At 37.3% G+C, this 26368-nt stretch overlaps 3 protein-coding genes across 4 annotated transcripts; all 3 read right to left on the bottom strand.

Moving 5' to 3' along the window:
* Positions 1 to 7361: 7361 nt before the first annotated feature.
* LOC306834446 (somatostatin-1B-like) lies at positions 7362 to 8805 on the bottom strand. Its single transcript, XM_079360339.1, has 2 exons — positions 8528 to 8805; positions 7362 to 7991 (listed from the first exon to the last, which is right to left on the bottom strand). The coding sequence occupies exons 1-2, from the start codon at positions 8630 to 8632 to the stop codon at positions 7764 to 7766; spliced, it is 333 nt and encodes a 110-aa protein (XP_079216465.1). The 5' UTR covers positions 8633 to 8805; the 3' UTR covers positions 7362 to 7763.
* Positions 8806 to 12651: 3846 nt separating this feature from the next.
* On the bottom strand, positions 12652 to 15900 carry srm (spermidine synthase). The gene is made up of 8 exons (XM_079359627.1): positions 15545 to 15900; positions 15091 to 15211; positions 14889 to 14981; positions 14663 to 14816; positions 14499 to 14582; positions 14024 to 14169; positions 13734 to 13856; positions 12652 to 13646 (listed from the first exon to the last, which is right to left on the bottom strand). Exons 1-8 carry the CDS (start codon positions 15673 to 15675, stop codon positions 13629 to 13631), a joined length of 870 nt encoding a protein of 289 aa, XP_079215753.1. The 5' UTR covers positions 15676 to 15900; the 3' UTR covers positions 12652 to 13628.
* Positions 15901 to 22676: 6776 nt separating this feature from the next.
* Positions 22677 to 24882, bottom strand: LOC306834077 (spermidine synthase-like). 2 transcript variants are annotated; one of them, XM_079359840.1, is made up of 8 exons: positions 24513 to 24882; positions 24244 to 24364; positions 24046 to 24138; positions 23788 to 23941; positions 23621 to 23704; positions 23338 to 23483; positions 23071 to 23193; positions 22677 to 22954 (listed from the first exon to the last, which is right to left on the bottom strand). In XM_079359840.1, exons 1-8 carry the CDS (start codon positions 24641 to 24643, stop codon positions 22937 to 22939), a joined length of 870 nt encoding a protein of 289 aa, XP_079215966.1. In that variant the 5' UTR covers positions 24644 to 24882; the 3' UTR covers positions 22677 to 22936. The 2 variants fall into 2 exon arrangements, with proteins under 2 accessions (XP_079215966.1, XP_079215965.1); XM_079359839.1 differs by having other exon boundaries at positions 22677 to 23193.
* Between the last annotated feature and the right edge of the window lie 1486 nt (positions 24883 to 26368).

Here is a 26368-nt window from a genome sequence, read left to right as displayed (position 1 = left end):
GTTAGGCTTGAGAAAAATGATGGTCAGCCTGAACATTCATTTCCAATATGAGTAATAGCACGACGTCGACCCAGGCAACAGCAAGGACTCACCATGCCATTAATAAATGAAAGCCATCGCTGTCAGCCCTTATACTGTGGTAACATGTAGGATCTCAATTGCCCACACCGCATTTCTTCCTTTTTTTCTTTTTTTTTTTTGGTCTCAGCATTGTGGCCATATCATTTTACAAAAGGGGATTTTCTGTTGTTGGAGTAACTGCAATCAGGTGTATTGCCATCCCATAAGGGCCCAATTGTTCTGAAAATAGTCATAAGCTGCACTACACATTGAGAGAAAATAACATTACTTGAGATCCTCATCTGCTGCTGTAGCAACAAATCTATTACAGGTGCAAAAGGCAGAACTAAACAAGGACTCTGCTGTGGGAGTAAATCACAAGAGTGTCAACATTGTGATTAGGGTCCTATAGTTTACACATCTTTAAAGGACCCAGTAGTACTTAAACAGGACAGTCAATGCCAAATTGGTGTGAAAATATCATTATAAGGTGCTTCTGGTCACAAATCTGACCCCGATTGTAAATACTAAAATGAGGTCTTGAAATAACTGCAGTATTACTTCTTTCTTTTGCATGTCTCTATCAACAGTTTCTGACCTACAATGAAACAAATGGAATGGCATCCCTTTTAAGAGACATGTTCACTGACTTAATAGTATACTTATGGGCTTTTACTGTGGATAGATTCAGAAACCGGGAAGAGAGAGTGGGGAATGCCATGCAGGTTGGATTTGAGCTCTAAAGGACTGAAGCCTCTGTGCATGGGGCACATGCACTAATCACTTGGTTACTGGCATCCCATGTTTATTGACTTAAGCCAGCTGTTAGCTATTATTTTGGCCTCATCATTGAGTCAAATTTGTAGATTGTTTCTGTAAAAATTCCAGCAAAACAAATACAGTTGGATTAAGCCATCTCCTAGCAAATGTTGTGCATGCTAATATCCCACGTAATAAAAAAATTGTAAACCATTTTGCAGAAAAACAGCCCTCTAGCTACTATCATGGCTGCAGACAGTCTTGTCTCACAAAGTCATTAGGGCTAATGCAGTCAACAACTTTTTTTTTTATACATTTGTTCATTTCTTTTTGTGGAAGTCCCAATTACACCGTGAAGAAAACAGATCTCATGCCGTAGTTGCCACTGAATAAGCACACTAATGAGCCCTACTTTAAGACTTCTCATAATAAACTGATAAGTTTTCTGCTTTTTGCTACGGGAAATGCAACCTGTGGTTTGCTTCCTAAAGGTCATCTTAAACCAGATCAGTCGAAACCCTGTGTTCTGCTACCTCACCACAGACCTCCCTGGCTTCCTTCAGAATTGACGTGCACAATAAATAGGGTCACTATAGTGACCAGCGTGCTGCATACCTTCCTCATGCTGGTGGCAGCTCATTTTTGGAACCACAGCTTTAGCACAGAGAGAGCAGAGGGCCCATAATGATCAGCTTTTAGCAGTGGCACTGGGAGGCAGAATCAGCCATCAGGCATCATTAGACCCTGCTGGGGGAAACAATCTTTTCATTCCCAGCAGTGCTCCCAAACAGGAGAACTCTCTTTGATAGAAATACATACAGCAGTTTAGCCTTGTTTGTGTTGACAAGAAGGCTTTGCTCAGTCACAAAGAGCAGTAAAACATCCCATGTTACCTATTATAAATCACTGAAAGACATCTCTGAAAACTATTTAAAGTATAAAGAGTGACAGAAAACTCTTGTAGCTGATTGGACAACAACATGTAATTTCTTAAGCATTAACATAAAAGGTAAAAAGGACTGATTAACCATAGGAAGACATGGAATCATATCAATTCTAACTGGACGGAGGTAAAGCACTGACGATCTCTTGGCAAGGCGCTGTCATCCAGCTGCTGCATACACAAAGAGACAGGTCAATTAGTCCTTGTGGGATGGTACTTTACCTCTAAATATTTCTTAAAAAAAAAAAAAAATCAAAATGCCTCTGCTTTTCAACCATACTACATTTGTGCAGTGCTCTGGATACAACCTATCCAAAATGTCACCACTACACAAATTGAGCCAGGCTGACAGAGATGAATAAGCCTGCCGCCGGCGCTGTGTTCAGAGACACTGGGTTAATAAAGTACAAGTACATGTCTACCAACTGCACAAAAAAATCACGTCTGCTTTTTGAACCAAACATTTACAGTACATCCACTGTATAACGGATCCAATAACAAATTGGAAAGACTTTAATAAGAAGTTTCTCTTGCTGTTTGATAGACAAGTACAATTATGTAAAAAATTATATTTCCTTAATACATGCCTTTAAAAGAACGATCAGCAGAATATTTTTTTAAGTCAGCTGTAAATTAGTAAAGATCATCCAAGTCCTTTTTTTTTATAAAAATCTGCTTATTTTCTTGAACAATGTGGCTGTATGTTGTTGCTGTCACCTAAAAGAGGAACAAGACTATGTTCTCTGAATGAAATTGTCAATCATCTTACCTACCTGTTCACAGTTTACCTCAGAAGCATTACCTGAGCGCTCTGTGTTAATTTGACCTGTCATGACGGATTAAAGAACAGTTTGATATTAATAGGTTATAAATGTTCACTGATGCAGGATTGAAATCATCACAAGGGTGGTTGTGGAAAAAAGAGCGATGAGACTAACACTGCTTTCTATGTAATGTTGTTGTTTTTTTAAATAGTGGATTTATTAAATAACCAAAAATTGATGGTTAATCATTTGGAGATATGAGATATGTGGTATGAACTTTCCTCCGCTGTGCTTTGTACTTAAAGCAGCAATAATTGTTTTTGTTAACTAGGAAACAAGAAAGAAATTACAAGGAAACAACGACAGACAGACACAAGACCCAGGCTCATACTATATGTCAAACACAAATAAATATAGTGGTTTAGTAGCCACAGCTTACTTTATTCTCTATGCATTCTCTCTTACTGATACCCTGATGGTGTCTTTCAGGCTGTATCGGATGCTAATATGGATATGTATCAAAACAACTCTGAATTAAAGAAAATTTTAAATAATGTTTTTTAATTCGAACATGTAAAAAAGATAAGAAAATGCAACGCAGAGAAAAAAGTCATAGCCTAAGTAGAAACAATTAAAGGCATCATACAAAAGACGCTTCTTAATTGTTGTTACTTTGAAACATGGCTGAAAAGGGGGAGGAAGTACACACTTATTTAATTCCAACTCCTCTTCTTCAAACACTAACCATTGTGTCAGTTTCTTATTTTCATACTTAATGTAACGTTGCAGAGTACTTAGATATGGAAGAACAGAGAGGAGACTTGGTATGTTTGCTAGTTCAACCGACCCCAGATTTTTTTTCCCCTTGCCAAAGCAACAGCTAACCCAAGGTTGAGGTATCACCGGTAAAACAACAAAACAGTGTAGCTAACCCGCAGACTTTGGACCTCCGTCCTTCTGAACTTGCCTTGTGTCACTTAAAAACATAACACCCTCATTTACCCCGGAACTGAAATTCAGCCAATACGACTTTGGTGTACACCTCCCTTAATTAAACGCATCACAAGAACTTACCCTGTCACATCATTGCACTAAACATACATGTCATGTCAAATATATACTATACTAATTATCTATACAAATCTTACAATCCCAAATATAGACATATCAATTCCTGAATGTTATATTATTGTGGAATAAAAATCTTATGTTTTTACATGTACATGGTTATACATGTTACAAAAATGCCCCAAAATAAGAATGACCAGAAAATGAAGCCCTGAAGGCTTTGTTACACTGCAGTACTGTATTATAATACTCTCATTTTCTCGTTAAATGAGCCTTTCATTTACAAGATGATTTGACTACATATAACATTAAATGATTGGTTAATTAAAGAAAACATTTACCAGAAGGCCTTAAACAGTAGACTAAAGGCTAACTAAAAGCTTTAAGAATTTTTTTCTTTGCAAGATGTCCAGATACTCAAACTCTTTTATCCTTTCAGCTACCAGGCTGTTAAATGCTGAACAATTGTAATTGATTTTCTGTATAAACTGCTACTTTACACTTATGTAACCTGTCAAGTCCATTCATGACTCTAAATTTGCTAGCTCTGGCTCCATGTTTGGCGACCTGTTCGTCTGTTGTATTTTTGTTACTGACAAGTGAATGTAATCGTTTGACTGTTTGTGTCCTTTATATTGTCTTGGGTTCTTTGAATGACTCTGTAGGCTGGGAAGCTGAATTGCCCTTCTGGGATCCATAAGGTTATCTGAATCTGAATTATTGTCATGCTTTTTGAATGATATCCTTTCAAATATTATTGTGATCATTACAAGTTGTCAACCATGGCGTATGGCTTATAGACAGTGTTTTTCTTGTTGCAATAAATCATTTACTAGATAGAAACATCATGTCATGATTCGCTCCCCTAAAAATATCCAAATGTAAGGTTTCATACCATAAAGTCTCCAACTAGTCCCTGCATTAATTTAAGTGTGGTGCCGTTCACTTTGAAGTTGTCTCTCCCTTCGACGAAACACCAACACAACCTAAGTATTTGTTATTTTTAAACACCGGCTCATATGAATTTGAATTACACAGTTAGGCCGGAGAACTCCTTAGCCTCCTGCTTCAGATCAAAAGGAAAAGGAAAATAAAATGCTTTGCTTGCAGGCATCAGCTTTGATGTTGCTCTTCTGCATGCTCATTTGAGCCCTGGGCAATGAAGTACGGAGTGAACTTAAACTCTACAGACAGGAAATTATTTTGTGTTTGGAATGTCAACGTCAGAGATTCTGATTGGCATTGGACACATCTTTAAAAATCTTTTTGATCTGCATTTGTTCTTATTACTATACATAAATGATAGTTTCCATTGTTCTCACATAAACACTGTAATTATTCAACAGTATGAGAACCTGAACAGGTGTTACTTTGTTTTGTTTTTTTAACTGTGTAAAAAAAATATACGATGAAGCTGGTTGAATGGTAATCAAGAGAGCCCACATGAGCCTTTGTCTTTTAAAGAATGCTGAAGGGAGACAGAGCACAGTTCCCAGTGGTTGTGAAAAGCATGTAATTACAAAGCTTTGAAATTCACAGAATTATAACTCATCATCATGTGCTGTTTTTTCAGATTGGATTATCGACATTTGCTTGGTCTGCCTTTAAAAGATACACAGAGATAATAGAAGATTAATAAATTGATATCATAACCATAATCATGGCCTTTAACTGAATCCCTACTATGAACTTATCTTAACTAGCATCTTTGCACCTGTGAGACAAGCACATTTACATGTCATTATCTACTATTCATACTGTTCGGGAGTACTACAAAACAGGAACCCATTTAAGAGGAGGGTATTTGGATTACTCAGTGCTTTCCCTTTATTCTGGCTGTGCAGGATTACCATGGATTGATGGTACATTATGCCTCATCCTACAGATATCTAACAGACAAAGACCCCTAATGATGTAAGAGACAACCATCACTCACTCTCTCTCTCTCTCTCTCTCTCTCTCTCTCTCACTCTCTCTCTCTCGTAAGTGCTTTAAAACCAGTATTAACAGTACAGTCAGTGTTATTTTGGGGGGGCATTCATGTATTCAAATTGCAAAAACTGCATTGGATGCTTTTTTTTATTTTAAATTTAATTGAAATTTGGGATAAACTATTACCACTACAGACACCTTACGGATATGTCAAAATGTACTTGTGGGGTCTGTGGGTATCCAAGTCACTATGATGTAAGTTTAAGGAGGTAATTTAAGAACTGTGACATTTCACACAGCAAGTCTTTCTTTGGATTATTGTACTGGGCAAAAGCTCTTCTAAGCAACAGGCCCTAATGAGGCTTTTATACAGACAGGAAACTCCAAACTAAGCATTCACCAGGGGATGGTTGAAAAGATTTCTGTTTTGTGGATCTACAATGAGTTTTCTGTCACTGACAGTGGTTAACAAAAACAAAAGTTGTGTCTGAAGAAGAAAGGAAATTTCTGTTCTATGCTGTGCGGTGAAGGGCAAATATCACAATACTACTTCACAATTTCTTCAGCACAAGGAGCAAAAGTACAGAGGGAGCTGTGATAAATGTGAGCCAGCTTAACAGTCAATTGTATGAGGAATATACTAAAACATATAGGGAAGAGGTACAATATCAGGTACTCTGTTTGTCTTCCAGGTATACATGTGATTCTGTGGTATGTGATTCTACAGTATATAGATGTGCTCTTTTGATTACTTAGCAGTCCTTAATGCAATATGTATTTATTTGATTTTTGGATCTTTTTTTAACAGTATGTATTGAAAACCAGAAAAACAACAGCTACTTTGGTTTACACAGGATACTTCACCTTCATGTTGTGTACCACATACACAATTCATAAGGTCACGACAAAGGACTGTGAGCCCCGCTTGAAAACTGAGATGAGATTTTCATCGTCTAGCACTTCCTTCATGCTGCATCTCAGTAAGTGGTTATAAAAGACATGTCATATCGGCTGTAAGGTCTGGGAGGCTATGAGAGCATGTGGCAATTACAATGTCACTGATTGAGTCTATGTTGCTGCAAGAATTGAAAAACTAGGTTGAGAGGGTCATATATAGGTATACTTCATAATTTGAACATGCAGCAGCTCTGTGCCGTGTTTTCACTATCAAACACTGAGGTCAGACTTTTACCCACACTACTGACCAACACTTATCCTGATTTCTTTCACCTTTCCAACGTTCAGTAAATGCTTCTGCCTTCATATCACAGCAATGAGGGAATCTGGAGGAAGCATCTGAATTATTGAGTTTCTTATACGATGTGATTGTGTTTAACAGCCTGTGGGTCACTTAGGCATCTGCCTCAATTTGTGACTAGGAATTAAAAAGGACCAAAAACTGCCATAAACTTTTCTAAATAAAATCTATCTATGTTATTTAATTGCAAAGCTCCATGGCAAAACATTGTTGTTTTATTTTGTAGTTTTACATTTTGGTTAATAAATCAATGCTAAACTAGTAATGTCTAATTCTTATTGCTGCATGTCTATTCTTACTTTTTCGTCGCTAAAGATTTAAACAAGAGGAATAATTTCTTTACAATTTGTTTTGTACATCGTATTTTTCTTTGCTTGTTAACTTGAAAGACGATCATGTGGAAACAAGTTCAAAATAATAAGTCACATACTGAAGCGTTACGTTCCCTCTCGATGGCAGCATTGGAGGGAAAGATACAGGAATGCTGCTTGATTCTCTGATTGACTCTTGAAAAAGTGAAATGTGTCTGTATCTTCTAGGTGCCTGCAACTGGTTTATTTATTATATATTTGAGTAAAAATTTTGAAATATTATTCAGTTTTTATTGAAATCAAAGTTGCAATGCACATTTGCAATGGATGCATCAATTTCGATGAACTCTGTCTTTGCATTAATAGTGACAAAGCAAATGTCTCCATTTTACAAAAGTGATTAAGAGTGATAACCATGTCAAACATTATATTCATGCTTTATTGTTGACGCTTAAATAAACATACATAAATACATATATTGTATAGATAAATAGATACATAAATAATTAATATTTAAACAGCCACACTGTCTCAGTGAAGTCCATGGAGTTTGACAGTTGTAGATGAGGTATGTACAGCTGAGGTCTACTACAGTTCATGAGGAGCAGGGAGAGGAGGCGTACAGTCGACACACAGGTCCAGTTGCTTTTATTTTTCGTTGTGCTCTGTTAGCAGGAGGTGAAAGTTTTCCAGAAGAAGTTTTTACAGGGGGCTTTGCGGTCACGCTGAGGCAGTGATAACCGGTTGTAGACAGCCCTCTCCTCCAGACGAGACTCCAGCGGCTCCTCCAGATCCATGGGGTTCACCTCACCCGGCAGCATGTTCGTGTCAAGAGCGCCGTCCAACAAGCCCGACACCAGTTTCAGGATCAGCTCTTTGCGCTCTTTGCTTAGCTCCTGAATACAAATCAAAACAAAAAAATAAAATATAGTAAAAAAACTGGAACTCAATAAAAAATTAGATAATTGAAAAATGTGAAATTCAACAGCTTAAGCTGATATATTTAGAGGTCTAGTGTTTTATTTTTCTTATTAAAAAGAGTATAAATTAACAAAATTAATTGAAATTCACTCTCTTCCCCCTCACAACTATAACCATCATTTTTAAAATTATAATTACTATATGATGAAGTAATACAATTTAACATCTTAATACCAAGCTCAATATAAAGAACTATTGTTCTTATTCTATACAGCATAACGTAAACACAATGAATGAAATGAAAATTAAATATTTTTTTATTGTGAATTACTTCAGCTGCAATATATATTAAATTCTCTTTTTTTATTTCACAAGCATTCTTTTTAAAATGATCTTCTGCAAACTTTCTTTAACCACACTTAACATGAAATTACATTACATTTTTCAATATTAAAATCTTCAATAAAAATGACTACAACTACATATAAACTATAAAAATCATCCTTCATACCCTGTTCACGTGGATGGGGCTCCTGTCGTCTACAGGAAGCACGGATGCTGCCCTCACGCTGCAAAGGACCCCCATGAGAGCTGCTAACACCAACAGGAGCTGCATGCTGTGAAAGAAGAGCAGGTGACAAACCGGAGCTGCAGTCACAAGAGCAGGAGACTCACAGACACAGGAGTGTGAGTGTGTGTGTGAGAGAGAGAGACACAGGAGAGTGGTGGAGAAAGTGCAGAGCACTTGTTTAGAGTCAGCTGGTCACAAAGATTTGGAAAACACTGATGTTTCTTCTGCTCTACCTCCAAAGTCCCTCACTCTTTTATACGTCTCTCCCCCCTACTCCTCCGCCACTGACGTAGAGGGTGGTGGGTGTATGTATGACGGACTGTGGGGGGTGTATGTGTGCGTGTTTAGGGGTGTGTGTGTCTCTGCGTGAGTATGGTAGAGGAGGGGAGATGAACGGTTCAGGACAGAACAAATGGAAGCGTTCAACACTTAACCTTTTTGACAAATTGGGAGGTGGTTGAATTCATGCGATTCACCAGAGGGAACATCTGCAGCAGACAAGACGTCACAGGGCTAAAATCAGGTTCTGACATCAACATGGCACAAACGTATTGACTGTTAAGATGGATTATGTGGAACTAGACCCTCTGATGGAGGTTGACAGACATTTCCTCAACTTATCAGCTGTCACCTTAACACTCCTGTGGTAGCTATCAAAAACCATGGATAACAAAACCAACCAATTACAAGATGACTTATCATTCATTTAACATCCCATTGTTTGGCAGAGTACTTTTATCGGCATCTGATTCCTGTCACTATACTTTAATGCAGCTCCAACACCTGCAGATGAGAATTGAACAGCCTGACACTCAGCGTGACTTGAGGCAGTGTGTTTAGGAAATGCACAGCACCAATGAGGTAAACATGGTCGTTAAAAAAGAAGCTATTCTTCCACAGCTATTCAATGTGCAATATAGAGGTTTGCTCTGTTATGTGCAATATGTATGTATGTATGTAAGTTTTCTTTTATTCTCTCCCTCTATCCCACTTTTCCAACCCTCTCAATCAACCATCAATGATTTTGAAAAAGGTCTTCATTGCTCTGAGTGCTTTGATCATATTGGATTAATGTTGGGTCTTTATAAATAATAAAACCAAGAGCAAAGTGTGGATGTAGTTATGTGATAGTTTTTGTTCAAATTTAGTACTATAATTCATTTATTGCTGGGTTAATTTTATCTCTTGTTCTTTTTGTTTCTATGGTGTTCTTCTTCTTGTCCGTCTGACTGTTTGTCTTCATTCATTTCTTTCTACCTCACCCTCAGTTAAACATTCTGAGAACTTTTCTCACCCTGTTCATGAAAAACTTTTTGAGTTTGGCAAAGACCTGCTCTTTCTGCCATGTCTGATGAGATAGGCCTAATTTTGAGCGACATCAGCAAACATGGTTTGAATAACTTTTTTGTATTTGATTGGATTGACCGCTGTTTGGAATTGTTTATTGTTCTCATTGATTTTATCTTACTTTCAAAGTGGAATTCTTGTAAAGACCTTTGTGTTATTGTTCTGTGCTACAAAAGGAATTTACTGTGGCCTTTGATTCAGGAAAGATGCTATGAGCAGGAAAAGCCATAATGTGGGACTTCACCCAGAAGTTCAAAGGCATTCTGCTTGTCAAACAGATATTTTTTATCCAAATTGTTAAACGATATCCCCACTCAGGGTGCTAAATTAAGCTCAGTCGGTTGATCAGGCACTCCACGATCGGAGGCTCTAGCCCTCACCTCACTCGTCCCAGGTTTGATTCAGAAGCGATTTGGTGTATGTCATCCCCAATTCTCTCTTCCCACATGTCCTGTTTGTCTTCAGCTGACCAATGAAGTAAAGAGCAAAAGCATAAAGAATCACAAAAACACATTATCCCAACTCAATTCTCAAAGAAAAGAAAAATCATAATGTTATAGGGAATAATCAGTATGCAAGTAGGATCTGTTCAAGTCAGACATACTGTCAGATTCAGGCTAGTTAGATTTAGAATTTAAAAGAGCACATTTCACAACTAGTTAGTTATTTTTTCTTATTCAGTTCTAAACGTCATAATTACCCTGTTTAAACAAATGAACAAATTCTTACTTTTAGAATGTATCCGTCTGATATAAAATACATTTTCATTCAAAACAATTTTGAGCATTCATAATGACTTATTCATGGATCTAATCTGTAGCTATTTAGGCCTTTTTACATGGCTAAAAATATAAATGTAGCCCACAGCTTAAAACAGAGAGGTTTTATTGAACTTCTCCTCAAGTTCTACAAAACCAAATTATGCTGTTCTCAAAACTAATTATAGAGCACTGATTACAAACAAACTTTCAGAAGAAAATTGTTTAAAAGTTTGTAACGTTGCAATCAACCTCCAGGACAATATCACTGGAAAAGCACAGTTATACAGAGTTTACTTGTTGTGACGTCTTTTGGCAGGGAACATACAGTTCTTTTACTGCAGTTGGTTTGGTTGATTCTAATGGATTTGTCGTGCCATCAATACAGTGTTAGTGTCATTTTCTTCATACACTGCTGATCTGAAGAACGCCTCGAGCCAGTACAAAGATTGGCTGACTGTAGAAACGGCACAATTGGGGATTTAGTGTGTCTAAAGAATGTACAATAACAGGCCTCCTTAAAAAGCTTCAGCAGTCCACCCTACAGAAGACTTCAAACAGTGGCAAGCATCAGCGGGACGACCTGTAGATTCGTAACGATTTAATACTTATGGGTATGAAAGTTTACATTTCGGCAACACCTTCTTTAAGTATGGCTTCTAGCACAGCCTCTGCAACTTTGTAAACGCGAACAGAGTTTGAAATCAACTGATGACTTAGTGTTTAGTTATTAGAAACACATTTACCTCCAAGTATTTTACTTGGACTTTTAATAGAGATAAGTGACACACTGCCCTAAAAGCTCTGCTGTTGTAGCGCACACGTCACAGCAACAATATATTTGACATATTAATAAGTAGTTGATGGCATCATACCTTGAAGAGCAACATTTAAGTGAAAGGTCTGCTAACGTCACACACTGTGTAGGCAGAAGCCTTCAGAAATAATGTGCTGCATTGTGCTGGCTGTACACATTTGAAAGTAAAGCCAGTGACGACTGAGGTGTTCACAACAAGAAAGTTGACGCAACCGAGGGCAACAATGACACTTCAAACAGCTGAAACATTGACCAACCTGAACAATGTAATAGAGCCGAGGGGCTTTTCATTCATTTCAAAGAAAACCTCAAATGAAAACTGTAGTTTAACACATGCCTTCACACTTTCAATCTAAGAAACTGGCTTTCATGTGTATACAAGTTTAAAGGGTGCCACCTTGTGTCTGAATATAAACACTGCACATGGACTTAAAGCCTTTACATAAGCGTTCATATGGCTAACCAGCAGCTGAAACATCTACAGAAATATAACATCTTAACCTCTGTTTGGTGACACTTAGTACATGTAAAACTAAAAAACATGTTTTGGACAAGGTGATAGAGACCTTGCAAATGCTAAATATAACTGTTTCACAAGCCTTTAATAAGATAGTAAAGATATTTAGATATGACTAAAGAACTATGACCTGAAATTCCTTTCTGTGTTTTATCTATTATACAGAAGCTTGTCAGTATCAGATTAAACACTAAAGTGTTTATTTGAAGTTTTGATCTATTCTCTCCCCCTGTCCCACTTTTTCAGCACTCTCCACTGATATAGATAACTGTCAACCATCAGTCTTTTTCTGCTTGATGATTTTGAAAAAGGTCTTCCTTACCCCGAGTGCTTTGATTATAGTAGGTGAATGTTGGTCCTTTGAAAATAATATAACCAAGAGTACAATGTAGATGTAATGTGATAGCTTTTGTTCCATTTTAGCGTTTTAGTTGATTTTATTCCTGTGAGAATATTGTCTGTGAAAGAGTTACTTTTACCATTTTGTAAGGACTCTATTGCCTGGTCCAAAACATTTTTTTGTTTTATCTGTACTTGCAAACAATTAATGATTAATATGTGATATATTTCTGTAGATGTCTTAGATAGTGAAAGATTAAACACCGATCTAAAATTAACCGTTTTATGTTACTAATTTATTACAGTTTTTATAAAAACACAAATCATTGTTCAGGTATGACACAATTTCTCAACAAACATTCAATGTGGATTGACAAAGAAAGAGGTAACTTAAAGATGTAATGATTCAGCATACAGCACAAGCTCACTACTGGTAGTCGACAGACAATACTGCAAGATCTGGTTGCATAATGAATTCACATTTTAAATACACTTCTTTGCATTGAAAAGCTCCAATGCCATACTTAATTTGATTTTAACATTACATTTAACTCTTCTGAATCAAAGAAAAGCCAAAGATGAGCATCAGAATTCTTTCATGTTCAGTTGGTAAGAGCTCAAAGAGGTTATTTAATCAACTCGTTTTCAGAATATGCCAATAGACACAGAGCAACTTTTCTTTTTCTTTTATCAAGGAACAACCAATTTTAGGCACTATAGGGTTCATTTGTAGAGGACACATGATTTATCAGGATATAAAGTCATAACAGATGGCATCTGTGTGTTTTCCTATGACTCAAGATTGATATCAAACATAACAAAAGTACGGCAATAGATTACATATACATTTCCTATATAGTATGTAATATATTGCATAATATGTAGATGTAGTGAATCTAATACAGTACACAGTTTCAGTGTGAGGTCAGGTTTGACAGTAAGGTTCTTCCCACTTAGCCCAGCCCATTAAACTGCTTTCCCCAAAATTCTGATAAGACATTTACAGAGTAAAAATGACAAACCAAATACATCCTGTAAATAAATTAACACCTAGAGCATGTCAGACTGAAGGAAGGAAACATCTGAAGGAACCGACTCTCTTAATACATCGCCAAGCTCAAGACTCAATTATAATTTGCCCTTCCTCTAAAATCCTGAATAGGCTTCTCTCGTCTGTGGTGCTGAACTTGTAAAGGAGGTGCGGACGCCTTAGGACAAGGGTGTTTGTCTGTGGTACCTGTGGACATCGAGGGTTGTGCATGGTCATGCATCATTCAGTACCTGTCATGGTAAATAAGATACAGAGTCAACAGAGGCCAAACTGTTTTAAATTGTCCTGTGCTACAATACAATACAAACAACTTTTACCTTTCTTGCAAACTCAGGGAGGACGAAAGACGCTTTGTGAATTTCAGGGTTGTAATATTTAAGGCTCATATTTTCCATTTCTACTTTTGACAAGACATTCACTGGCTCCTTGAAATTTGTCTCCTATTCAAAAACAGAAAAGGCAAATCAGTCATTTGATGGACATTACCAATTATGGGGAACAGAGAAAGGTTGTTGTGCCACAGAGTAGTTTTACAATGAGCCAGAGGCAATCTAACAGCAATCAGGTATGTAATGGGTGGCAAATAGAGAGTGACTGGCACACTTACAGGATTTTTACTGCACAGCATGAATCCAATTTGGCCACTGGGATAGGTTGGGATGGTTCCATAGGCATAATCTACCACAGGGAATAGGGTCTTGCAGAAGGTTTGCATCTCCTTTATCAGCTCCAAATGGAGCCATTGACACTCTCCTGAGAGATTTACACAAGAGCACAGAAAAGGGTACAATCATTTCCTCTGAGATTTTTTCTGTTCCATCTACAATAGGCAGGGAGACATACTGTAAGAATGAAAACATTACTGCTCCAAAAATCCACAACTATTTAGGGCTTTTTTTAAGACTTAAAAGAAGGATGTAAATCCTCAATCTATCAATCTTTATTTGTATAGCGTCAATTCATAACAAGTGTTATCTCAAGTCACTTTATAAAAAGCAGGTAAAGGACCTTACTCTTTGTCTGTTAAAAGGTAAAAAGACCGTGCTTAACAGTTGTATAGCTGTCATGCAAAAAGAAGTTACCCTGCGAACAAAGTATTCCATCGCTTCTCAGTGCTGCTTTCATCAGTTGATAGTAAGACTCCTTGAACAAACTCTCAGCAGGTCCTGCAACATAAACAAAATTGTCAGAATAACATTGCCACACTTTAGAGGATGCAAAAAGTCAGACGTTGAGTTGCGCTGACCAACAGGGTCTGAGGAATCCGTAATAATGATGTCAAAGGCATCCTGGTTCTGCTTCATGAATTCAAAACCGTCCCCAACGTGGAGGGTGAGCTTGGGGCTGAAAAACCCTTTGGCCATCCCTGGGAGATACTTCTTTGATACGTTGATGACATCCTACACAACAACATCAACGTTAATACGACGTGACATTACTCGAGTAAGAAGTTACATCTGTGTGTTTCGTACCTCGTCTATTTCACATAGAACCACAGATTCCACCAGAGAGTTCTTCACAACTTCCCTCAGCACACCACCATCTCCTCCTCCAATTATCAGGACCTGTAAAGAAGGACAAAAGTGCTGACTGTCAATACAGGAAACATGAGTCATTCAGAGTGTAGAAACACTGCAGATCCATTAACAACCCGATAATAGGACTGAGTAATACCTTCTTGGGAGATGGGTGACTGAACAAGGGCAGGTTGGCAATCATCTCTTGATATGCAAACTCATCTCGTTCTGTGCACTGGATCACTCCATCCAGCACCAAGACGTTGCCATAGGTTTTACTGTGAAGGAGAGGCGCATAAGACAGATTTAACGCCACGAAGCTACATAGAGCCATAGTACAGTTAGCTTAGTTAGTCATGTTACTATGGTTCTTTTAAACTTGTCAGTGATATTAAATGTCTAATTCATCACAGTTAGCGTTATCCTTCCAAACCACATCATCCTAGCTGTGGTTCATTTTGCTATCTAGCTAGTTTGGTAGATAGCTCAACAACTCAGTCAGCTCGAGAAAGTTCTCCTGACTGCACGAGCTCCGGATCACTCATTCATTTCAACTGTGTGACGACGACAGCTAGCAACGTTAGCCAAGCTTTTTATCTTGAATTACTCACCTCTTGAACACCATAACATCTTGAAATTTGGACTTCTTATGGTAGAGGACCTCTTCGACTTGAAGGCTCATTGCTTGCCCTGGCCATAACGTGCACATTTCTGTAAACCATCCATCTTTGATGTGGTCCATGATGGCTAACAGCCACAAGTACTAGTAGATGTGTGTACAAGTGTGGCGATGTGAGCAAGTTACGACAAAGATCTGACACTTCACCGCTTTCGAGCAGCTTAACATGATGTCTCGTATAGTAACAAATGAGAGGCTGCTGACGTCAGTGATTGATTGTTGTCAGAGCCAATGCAGTGGCAAGACCTACCGCCTCGTGTATAGTTTGTTTGACTTCACACTGTTAATGTCGAGCATCGCCCCGCCTTTGCATTGCTGTAGGTAGCCCACGTGAAACTTTAGCTAAATCACGTCAACGTAAAGCCGCGCATGCGCAAACTTGGAGCTAAGAGCAGTCTATGCTAAGAGCTGACTGGAGTACGGCATCAGTGGCGCTTGTGAATCAAAGATATTATGTCTATGTTGTTTCCAAGATAAAATTGTCTTCCAATTATTGATGCAGAGACATTTTAGTTTCAGTTTGTATAGTATGGTGAAAAACAATACATCTTTTGAGACTTTATAGGTTTTGAATCTGGTTCATGCACCACATTAACAACACTGTCAATATATTGATTATTTATGTAATTAATTTGTATCCTTTAAAAGTAGTTCCATGATGTCAAATGTTTGTACTGTTAAGCCTACTAAATTGTTCAAGCTTGTAATATTAAGGACATTAAATACTAATGTTCATACAAAGGTAGTCAACAGCGACTGCAGAGACAAAGCGGGAAAAAAGCTATTCCTCAAGTCATCATTTGCTTAATTGGAAAAGTACAACTAAAATGCATCCTTTTATTTAGATCTGTCTACTGTATAATACTGCTCCAACTAGACGTTTAATGCCATCTTGTGGCTGAATAAAGAAGTTGCACTTGCACCTTACAAGTGTAATAAAGTCCACACTCACACTAACACCTGGAGAACGGTGACAGTGTTGACTTTTTGTGTGTAAAGGCAATTCAAGTATCTGATCAGATGTTAACATGTATTTGGTTGAAAAGTTAGGACATTGGTAAAGAGTCTTACTAAACGACTGTAAGACAAAATAGAGAACAAGTACAGATTGAACAAGTCATTACTGCTAACATGTTCCCCTTAACCTGTGTAGAACAACAAGCATCCTTATAGCACGACTATTACCCTTGCAAAGTAGCCCACTGCCCAACAGAACTGTAGTATTGCTTAATATGTAAATTATGTAATCTGACATTTTTGGATTGCAACACCCAACAGGTTTCTTCTGAAGCAGTAATTTGCAGTTCATGGTCTCAGTAGGGTTTCTGCTTGGTCATTCTTTGTTGGTGTTTGAACCTACATTAATTAGGCCTTTAAGATTGTGTTTGAATGAATAAAAATGAGAACTACTTCCTTATTGTAACTTTGTTAAAATAAACAAGAGCAGTGAACCACAGATATTATGCTAAAGACCAAATGGCTATCATTAAGAATATATATTTATATTTCTCAGCTTGTCCTGGTTAGTACAACTAGTGGTAGTTTTTTGTTCATCTTTCTTTTCAAAGTTTTTTTAATCACAACAAGGTTGATTGCTGAATGGTAATTTTGTTATGAGTCTGATGTTTTCCCTTTGTGCTTTTTTAACTTAAGGATAATATTGTACTAGACCTATACTTGCTAACGGTTTCTATTTAAATAAATAATGCTTCTTAACAAGTATGACTTTAATCAATGCAAAATTTCAGCACACTCACTAAAGTGCTAAAGGCAAGTGTGAGTATTCACAAATGGAAATACTGAAAAGTCAGGAAAGGCTATATTTGGTAGAGTTGTCTTCTCTCAATCGGTAGGTCTGGGGTTCAATTCCCAGCTCCTGTGCACAACCTTGTGTGCCTAACATTTATATCAAGAGTGGGGGCAAAGATAATGAGCAAGACACTTAACCCCGAATTGCTCCCCCTGCTGTGTCAGGGGGATACATGTGAACATCTAATCATTAAGTTCCTAGAAAACTAGAAGACAAGTCAATTTACCGTAATCTCTATGATCATGAACCACTCCTAGCTTCCTCACAGAAAATAACGTCCTCAACATGGCTTTTACCAAACTATCGTATGACAGACATAGTCTTCACTCTTAGCACCCTATGGACAACCAAATAAAAACAAAAGCAAATTATTCTCCTGCTTTGTCGACTATAAAAAAACATTTGACTCAATTTGACATGAGGGTCTGGTGTACAAACTGTTAGAAAGTGGAATGTGGGGTAACATTTACGACATCATGAAATCAATGTACACAAAAAAAGTGTGCTGAAAAATCAGACAGAGGAATAGACTGGGATGCAGCTTAAGCCCACCCTCTTTAACATTTACATCAATTAATCTGCAAAGGCATTAGAAGAGTCTAATGCAGCACCAGGTATCACCCTGTTAGACTCTGAAGTCAAGTGCCTACTGTTCCCAGATGACCTGGTGCTCCTATAGCTAACCAAGGAGGGACTACAACAGCACATTGCTCTTCTGTACAGTTTCTCCCAGACCTGGGCTCTGACAGTCAATCTGACCAAAACTAAAATCATGGTTCTCTAAAAAAAAGGAAAAGCCTCCAACACCATTTAGATATAGAACATTTAGATTCTTTTGAGATATAGTGGAAATTGAACATCCAAAAAAACTACACTTAACTACCTACACCATAACATCAGCTCCACAGGTAACTTTAACAAAGCTGTGAATGAGCTGAGAGACAAGGTCAGAAGGGCTTTTTACTCAATCAGAAGGAACATCCAATCAGACATACAGTACCTATTCAAATCTGGCTTTAAATTCTGGATTCTGTTATAGAACTCATTTCTCTGTATTGTTGTGAGATCTGGACTCCTCTCACAAACCAAGATTTTAAAAAAAAATGGGACAAACATTGAATTGAGACTCTGCATGCAGAATTCTGTAAATCCATCCTCCGTGTCCAACAGAAAACCCCAAATAGTGAATGCAGAGCAGAATTAGGATAATACCCATTACTTATCAAAACTTAAAAGAGCAAGAGAGCTTGTAAATTGTATAACGACTTCAAAGAAAGTGACCCTGATACGCTCCATAACAATGCCCTGACCTCCATAGAGCTTCTAGAGACCTGCCCCCTCGGACACCTGGTTCTGAACCAGAGCCTTCAGAAAAAGAAACCCAATCAGAATAAACCAGAAAATTTAAAAACAAAAAGAAAACTGTTTAACACATTGGACAGAATCAACCAAAAAAACAGAGCAAATTATAACTTTATCTGGCCCTAAATAGAGCTTTCACAATGGCAGAATATCTGACCACTGAGACTGATCCAAAGCTGAGGAGATGTTTGACCATGTATAGACTTAGTGAACACTGCCTTGCTATTGAGAGAGGACGCCATCAACAGACCTGACTCCCCAAAGAGGACAGAGTCTGCACCCACTGCACCCAACAGGAGGTGGAAATGGAGCTCAGCATAAGTTCAGGAAAGGAATACTGGTGTTCTTTCATTCATTCACCTCTTCATTTAGTCTTAAACCACACCCCTTAATACCCTTTTCTCTCTAATGAGCAGCTGATGGGCGTGTATCATCCTGGAATTAGTCAACCAGACTCTGCCATAAACTTTCTCAACCAATCAATGGCCTGCTGTCAAAAGTTGAAAAAACTCTCTCTCTTCCACAGTCATTCTGATGCTTCTCGTTAATAAATAATTGTTCATTCTCAATTAAGTCTCTCCTGATTGAAACAGAGCTAAACTTTTTGACCAGTTGTCCACTGTACCAGGACATCAGAGACATTTATTCCCCCTCATCATAAACACACACAAAGGATTTCACTTATTGGACAATGAATAACCAACTGGTATACCTTCTGGGTGTGATGTGCCATCACTGCAGCACATTATGTGAGCTGCTGTGACCAGAAGAGAGTGTGCAACAACTCTAAACCCCTGTGAAAACATCCACTAATCAGATCTGTAAATAATTGTACATACACATAGACACACACACAGCTTTACATCTTTAAAGTTTATCTTTATGTTGATTTTAAGTAATTAGCTATAGATATATTTATAAAAAAATAATGTTAAATGTTTTTTATTTTATTTATATATTTTCTTTCTTGTATTTATAAAAAAAACAAATCAAGGTACACCACAAATCCTTTGCAGCCAAATCCTTGATGTAAGACTTGGTTATGCCTCCAGGTGTAACAGCCTAGGGACAGACTGGTTTTGTAGCGAGAGAATATGCCTGAGAGTTGCTGGTGTCCCACTATGTCTCCATGCCTGTGAGCAGATTGTGCCTGATCACTGTCCATTTATACCTTCTTTCGTCTCTTACTTTGTAATTTTGTATTTAACTTTGTACTTACATTTAGATGAAAGAAATTGAAGGCTGCCCAGTTTACAGAATGGGACAGACCCTAAAGCATTTGCCAGGTCAAGGATTAACACATGTAGTCCCCTTTTGCAGATTGTATTTGATACCAAATTATGTTTGTGTCTTCAAGGATGCTGTTTTGACATGTCAATTAAGTTGTTCTGTTGAAGGTAAGGAGTCATTCTTTGAGCAACGATGCCAAAGAAAATCTTACCTTCAACATTTAGAAGGTTGATTTGTCAAAATTGTTTGATGTTTAAGGCATCCTTCTCCTTCGAAATAAGTACACCCCCTCCCCCAGGAGGATTTGTGTCTTCCATGTCACCCTCATTAGTCTCCACAGAAACCGCAATACTCTTGGATTGTTCTTATATGGTAAGGAACTCCATTTGGTCCTGGTGTGGAGGCTGCCTTTGCCTTCTTCACTACAATGTCGATCTCATACCCCTTTGGAGGGCTTTTGTCGAACTCGTGTTCTGGTTGAGGAATTGGCAGCAAGAAGTTTACACATAAAAATACTAGATTGTTACTATATATACCTGTATAATAACCCTTTAACTGCCTGCTCTACCAAATGGTTGAGCACATATGTGGTAGTTGAGTCACTATATTTTAATAAGAGGAGTGTCTAACTTAACACAAACTGATTTAGCCCTTTCTACCGTTTGGTAGAGGTAGGCAAAGCTGAAGAAATCCACCAGAAGGCACTGTGGCTGTAAATGTTTTTTTTTTTTTACATGGTATTAGTGATGAAGGCCTTATTGAACATAAATACGATACTTCATAGCAGAAAAAAAGTGAAATTCTAATATTTAAAAAAAAAAAACATGCTCAACCAAATGTTTGATTTGTCTCTTCATGGTGTGTGTATACTTTAATCTAATGTAATTAAAATTAACTATTTGCCATAAAATGTTGTCTAATTGACCCTTCTAGATCATCAATTATTGCAGAAATGACAAATCATAATTAGCACATCATAAATAATCTTTAAAAACCCTCATTGAGTAATTTTAGTTCATATTATTTAGTGTAGTATAAACAAAGAATAAAACTCGGGAAAACATAATTATCATAACTTATTCCCTTTAAACTAAATGAAACAACTTGCAATGCTAATAGTACTACCATTGATAAAAGTTGTCACTTATAATTTAATATTTTACAACTACTAGATGGACACTAACACATTCTGCGACAAAAGACCATCAAGAAAAAGCAATAGAAACATTTTTTGTTTGTATTTCTTATTGCCTTAGGTGAATAATGATCACGTTCTTTTTTCTTTTATTCAGCAGACCCTTTAGTTTTTTAAATATTGACCTTTATATCTCAAATGGTTGAGGTGTCACTTGATGGTTAAGTATGACATTCCATACAAATAAACATCCAACCTCTGTCCAAAGGGTATGTCAAGGTGGAGCTGTCAGAAATGCAATGTTTTCCTGTGTTTGAATTCAAACTTGGAACATTTTGTAGCATACCATCAAAAGTATGCTTAAAAAGCATAATTTTTGTGCTGTTGCAAAGATGGCTTGTTGAGGTGAATGTTGAAAATAAAATGTTTTGATGTATTTTTGGCCATGTTGTACTGTGCTCAAAGGTTTTTTTCAAAGTTCAACTAGAAACCAGCAAGAATAGTTTAGTCAGTCCAACAAAAAAATGGATCTTGTGTCTCAAAAACCTTAGTATTGTTGCACTACCAAAGTTGAGCTGGGTTGTGAAGAAATGTTGAAGACATGCAAATGTTCCTTTGTTTTGCATGTCTTCTTTAGTTTTTGAATTAAAAAATGAATGTTTTGCACATAGCATTCAATTAGCCTACAAGTGTAATTAATTTGAGGATTTTGTGTTTTTGCACTTCAATATGGATATTGTGAAGGTAAAGGTCAATATTTCAAAAACAAAAGGGTCTGTTGAATTTAAAGGCAGAAATACAAACGAAAAATATTTCTATTTTAATTCTGGTGGGGTTGTTAAAGGGATTGCCTAATGAGCTAAATATAATTACAGATAATCATTGAGAGAGAGAGAGAGAGAGAGAGAGCTGTTAGCTGTTTGGTCTTTGAACCCAAAGCGTATAAGAAAACTCCCCACATGCGGGTCGGACATTTTATAAGAGTGCATTCAATGCATTCCTCCAGACTGTTATATTAATTCCGTGCTGTATCAGCGCTCAGTGCATGTGGAGGCAAGTGTGTCTGTCATAGAAATTATCCCGAGCCGAAGCATTACAGCTCTCCAGTCCACGTTTATAGAAATAGGCTATTCAAACCAATCTATTCTTGTATGTGATGAACATTTGAATCGTTAATAATATAATAATAATAATAATTCAGAAAAGGCACAAATCGGTGCATAAAACCCATCAGAAGGCAGGACATTGAATGTTAGGTGTCCAAAATCTCCAAAGGCTCTTCATAGCCTGTTGGTCCCCCTGCATATATTTGTATGTAATGCAACAGGGGGGTTGTTAATTTACAGATTATCTTCTATTTCACAGTTTTGTTTACAAATCAATATAAACTAAAAAAAAAAAAAAAAAATTAAATTTAGAGTTAGTTCTGTGAAATTAACTCTGTGTATTTTTTTTACAGTGTACATAAACAGTAACATCCTCCTCTTTAATAAAACAAATATAAAATGAACATGTTGTATGATTGATATATTACGGTTCTAACAAATGAAGGCTCAAGTATGACACTACTTAGCTCACATTCACTTTAATGATTCACTATATATGCTTACTAAACTTCAATATTATACTGATAGTCAATACCCAGTAGGCCTACAGACATATAATTGATACTTTCCACATCCAGAGCACATAAGAATGGAAGGCGGGAGCATGCTAGAGCGCAGGTCTTTTTTTGTCTGGTCAGGGGGCTTGGGCAGCTCATGAACATGTTGGGCTGTTGTTGCTGGTCATTCGTCACTGAGTGCCTGTCAATGGTCAAGAAGAGATTCAGGGAAAAGTAGGAGTGTGAACATTTATAGCCACATTTTAAGAAATGTTTTTATACAAATCAAATGTCTTAAATTACACAAACAACATTTACCCTTCTTGCAAACTCTGGGAGCACAAAAGAGGCTTTGTGGATTTTAGAGTTGTAATATTTAAATCCCATGTCTTCAACTTCTTCTTTTGACAGGGTTTCCTCTGGCTCCCTGAAATCTGTATCCTACATTAAAAGAATAGAAGGGAAAGAGAAGGCACAATATTAATTTGGTGGATGTAACCATGCACCAAGAAACACTGAACAAGTTAGTGCACTACAGAACTCTGACAACAATCAGGTGCAGCAGAGAATGACTGACACACTTACAGGATCTTTACTGCAGAGTAGGAATCCAATTTGACCACTGCAGTAACTGGGGACACATGTGTAGGCATAGTCCACCACCGGGAATAGCTTCTTGCAGAAGGTTTGCATCTCCTTAATCAGATCCAAATGGAGCCATTGACACTCTCCTGGGAAATTGATTCGAGAGCAGAGGAGAGAGCATATTCATTTCCTGACAGTCTTTTTTTAGGCCTTGGTAAGTTTTGGTTAATATAGTCCCTTATTAAAATCCCCACTATTGTATGTATGTATATAAATATCTTACCCTGTGAACAAAGAATCCCATCGCTTTTCAATGAGGATTTCAGAAGCTCATAGTAAGGCTCCTGGAACAAACACTCAGCAGGTCCTACAACAACAACAAAAAAGAAAAATAGGTCAATTTTATATTCCAACTTGCAAATAAAAAAGTTATAACAAAAAAGCACTTACCGATAGGGTCTGAGGAGTCTGTGATGATGACATCAAAACAATCCTGGTTCCTCAACATGAATTCAAAGCCGTCTCCAACATGGAGTGTGAGCTTGGGACTGTAAAACCCTTGGGCCATCCCTGGGAGGAACTCCTTTGCTACATTGATAACATCCTTGATTAAAAACAAAATCATAATTAATACGAGCAAGCATTAAAATAAATATTGTTTGTAGCTCTAGAGAGAAAGATGAATCTAAGTAGTTGTGTTTCTCCTACCTCATCTATCTCACACTGAACCACCGATTCAACCAGTGGATGTCTCACAACTTCCCTCGCTACACCGCCATCTCCTCCGCCAATGATCAGCACCTGTGAAAAGGGAAAGGCTCGTCAGGACAGGAAACATGACTCACTGAGAGTGTAGTAATTCTGAAGATCCATACATTTAGAAAAATATCTGTTTGTGTTTAATACCTTCTTGGGGCAGGGGTGGCTGTACAAGGGAAGGTTGGCAATCATCTCTTGATATGCAAACTCATCCCTCTCAGAGCACTGGATCACTCCATCCAGCACCAAGACATTGCCATATTTTGTACTGGAAAAAAGACATTAAAGTTAAATATGAGAGGTTTAATAAATCTTAAGAGGATGCCACATCAGAAACCAGAAGTGTGCCAGAAGGGTTACAAAACAGACAGTGTCAGGTGCCATAAAAGTTATAAATAAAGTTGCCATTAATTCACCTCTTGAAGACCAGGACATCTTGATATTTGGATTTCTTGTGGTAGAGGATCTCTTCCACTTCCAAGCTGGCTGCTTGCCCCGGCCAAAGTGTGGAAAATTCAGTAAACCATCCGTCTTTAATGAAATCCATGTTCGCTTCCAACAGCCACAAGCAGGTAATAGCAGAGATGCAACAAGTGGCTGGTGTCTACCTTCAGTTTATAATCAACAGACTGCTGACGTCATTGACTCATATTCATGTGAGCCAATGGGCTGGCAGGATGTAGGAATACTTGTTTGTATTGTTTGACTTGAAATTTGAATTTAGGCCTTGTACTGTTTAAGTAATAAAATGATCCACAGCTGGAGTGAGTTTCGTAAACAAGTAAAAAAAAAAGTATAAACTTGAAATATTAGATCTACACAGTTCGTAGCCTACTTTGTACAGCCTTTCTTAAAGTAAAATATTTCATTTACCAACCCAGGTAACTTCAACCCAGCCTAAAGATGACTGACAACTCATACTGCATTGCATCGAATGTTTGGGGGGGGGGGGGGGGGGGACATTAAGATCACAACTTGTTGCTGAGTATTACAGTAAATTAATGATAATACTGTCAGACTACATTTCAGGCTGAAAAAAGCCTGATAGAAGAGCTTGCATTTTGCTGAAAATTGATTATTATGTTGCAAGTGCAGAAGTGCTTTCAGTGTAAGCCCAGACCTGGCCGCATGTTATAACCATCATCAGAATAACATCCTCAGTATATTATCTGGCTGTTAATATACAATTCCCATCAATATCAAAACACATAACTGACAACTATAACACACTAGACTCCAAACTGGAGTGCCCAGGTCTAGTGTGTTGTTAAAGAATAATAAAAAAAAAGTTAGATGGTTTATTACAGTAACCAGTCTCAGCTAAATAGTGATTTGTGTTATTTAATAGACATTAATTGAGCTTTAACTAACTCAACATGCGGTCTCACTATAGACTAATCAACACCCCATTATACTGTATACATTGCTTGAAGGAGAACAGTTTGTCTTAAAATGTAAATGTTTGTTCTTTTCTGTTTGTCTGTTTGTTTACACGAGGTTGACCTCAATGCTAACAGAAACCGTTTCACCCAGGGGCCACAATTTAAGCAAAGATATAATTAAACTAGCCAAACTCTTCAGGGTAAATCAACAAGTACTTTAAAGGGAACACCTCCTTGTCATTCTCTATCGTTTAAAAAAAGAACAGCACACTGTTTTAACACTGGTGGATGTCTGCAGTTCACATTTATTTAACATGCACGTGGCGAGTCTATCTTCAGCTGACTGATTCTCTAATGCTGCTGTGCATTAAAAGCAGGATTTAAGCCCTGTATTAATAAACTGTATAACAAGCCGTTCTATTTCTGGAAGGAAACAACTGAACTTACGTTTAACTTTGCCTATTGTAGCGTTTCATTGAAAAAAAAAAAATTAAAAAAAATAAACACAAGTATGATATATTATTTATTTTTTTGCTTTGTTATTTTAATTGTTTTAGGCATCAAAATATCTAACATTACTCAGAAATGTTTAGTGTAAAAGTACAGGGTAGCATGAAATCCAACTGTTCAAGTGTAGTGAATGTACTTTGCACTTAAAGGGATACTTCACCCATTTACATGAAGCTTTGTATCATTAGAAACATGGTAGTAGTGTTGAATGGTCATGAATCCAACCCTCATTTTGCCCTGAGACGAGAAAAATATGTTTTTCTTTGCCTGGAAGTTTTCTTCATGTGATGCAATATGACGCTTATCCCTTTAAGTACAGCCCTGATGTATGACTCAAGAATTCAGTCAATAAATATGCATGCTTTTGGAATGCATTCACA

The sequence above is a fragment of the Symphodus melops genome (genome assembly GCF_947650265.1).
Source record: "Symphodus melops genome assembly, chromosome: 13".
Taxonomy (NCBI): Eukaryota; Metazoa; Chordata; class Actinopteri; order Labriformes; family Labridae; genus Symphodus; species Symphodus melops.
The sequence above is the reverse complement of the archived record's forward strand: the minus strand, read 5'-3'. Positions and strand labels throughout refer to the sequence as shown.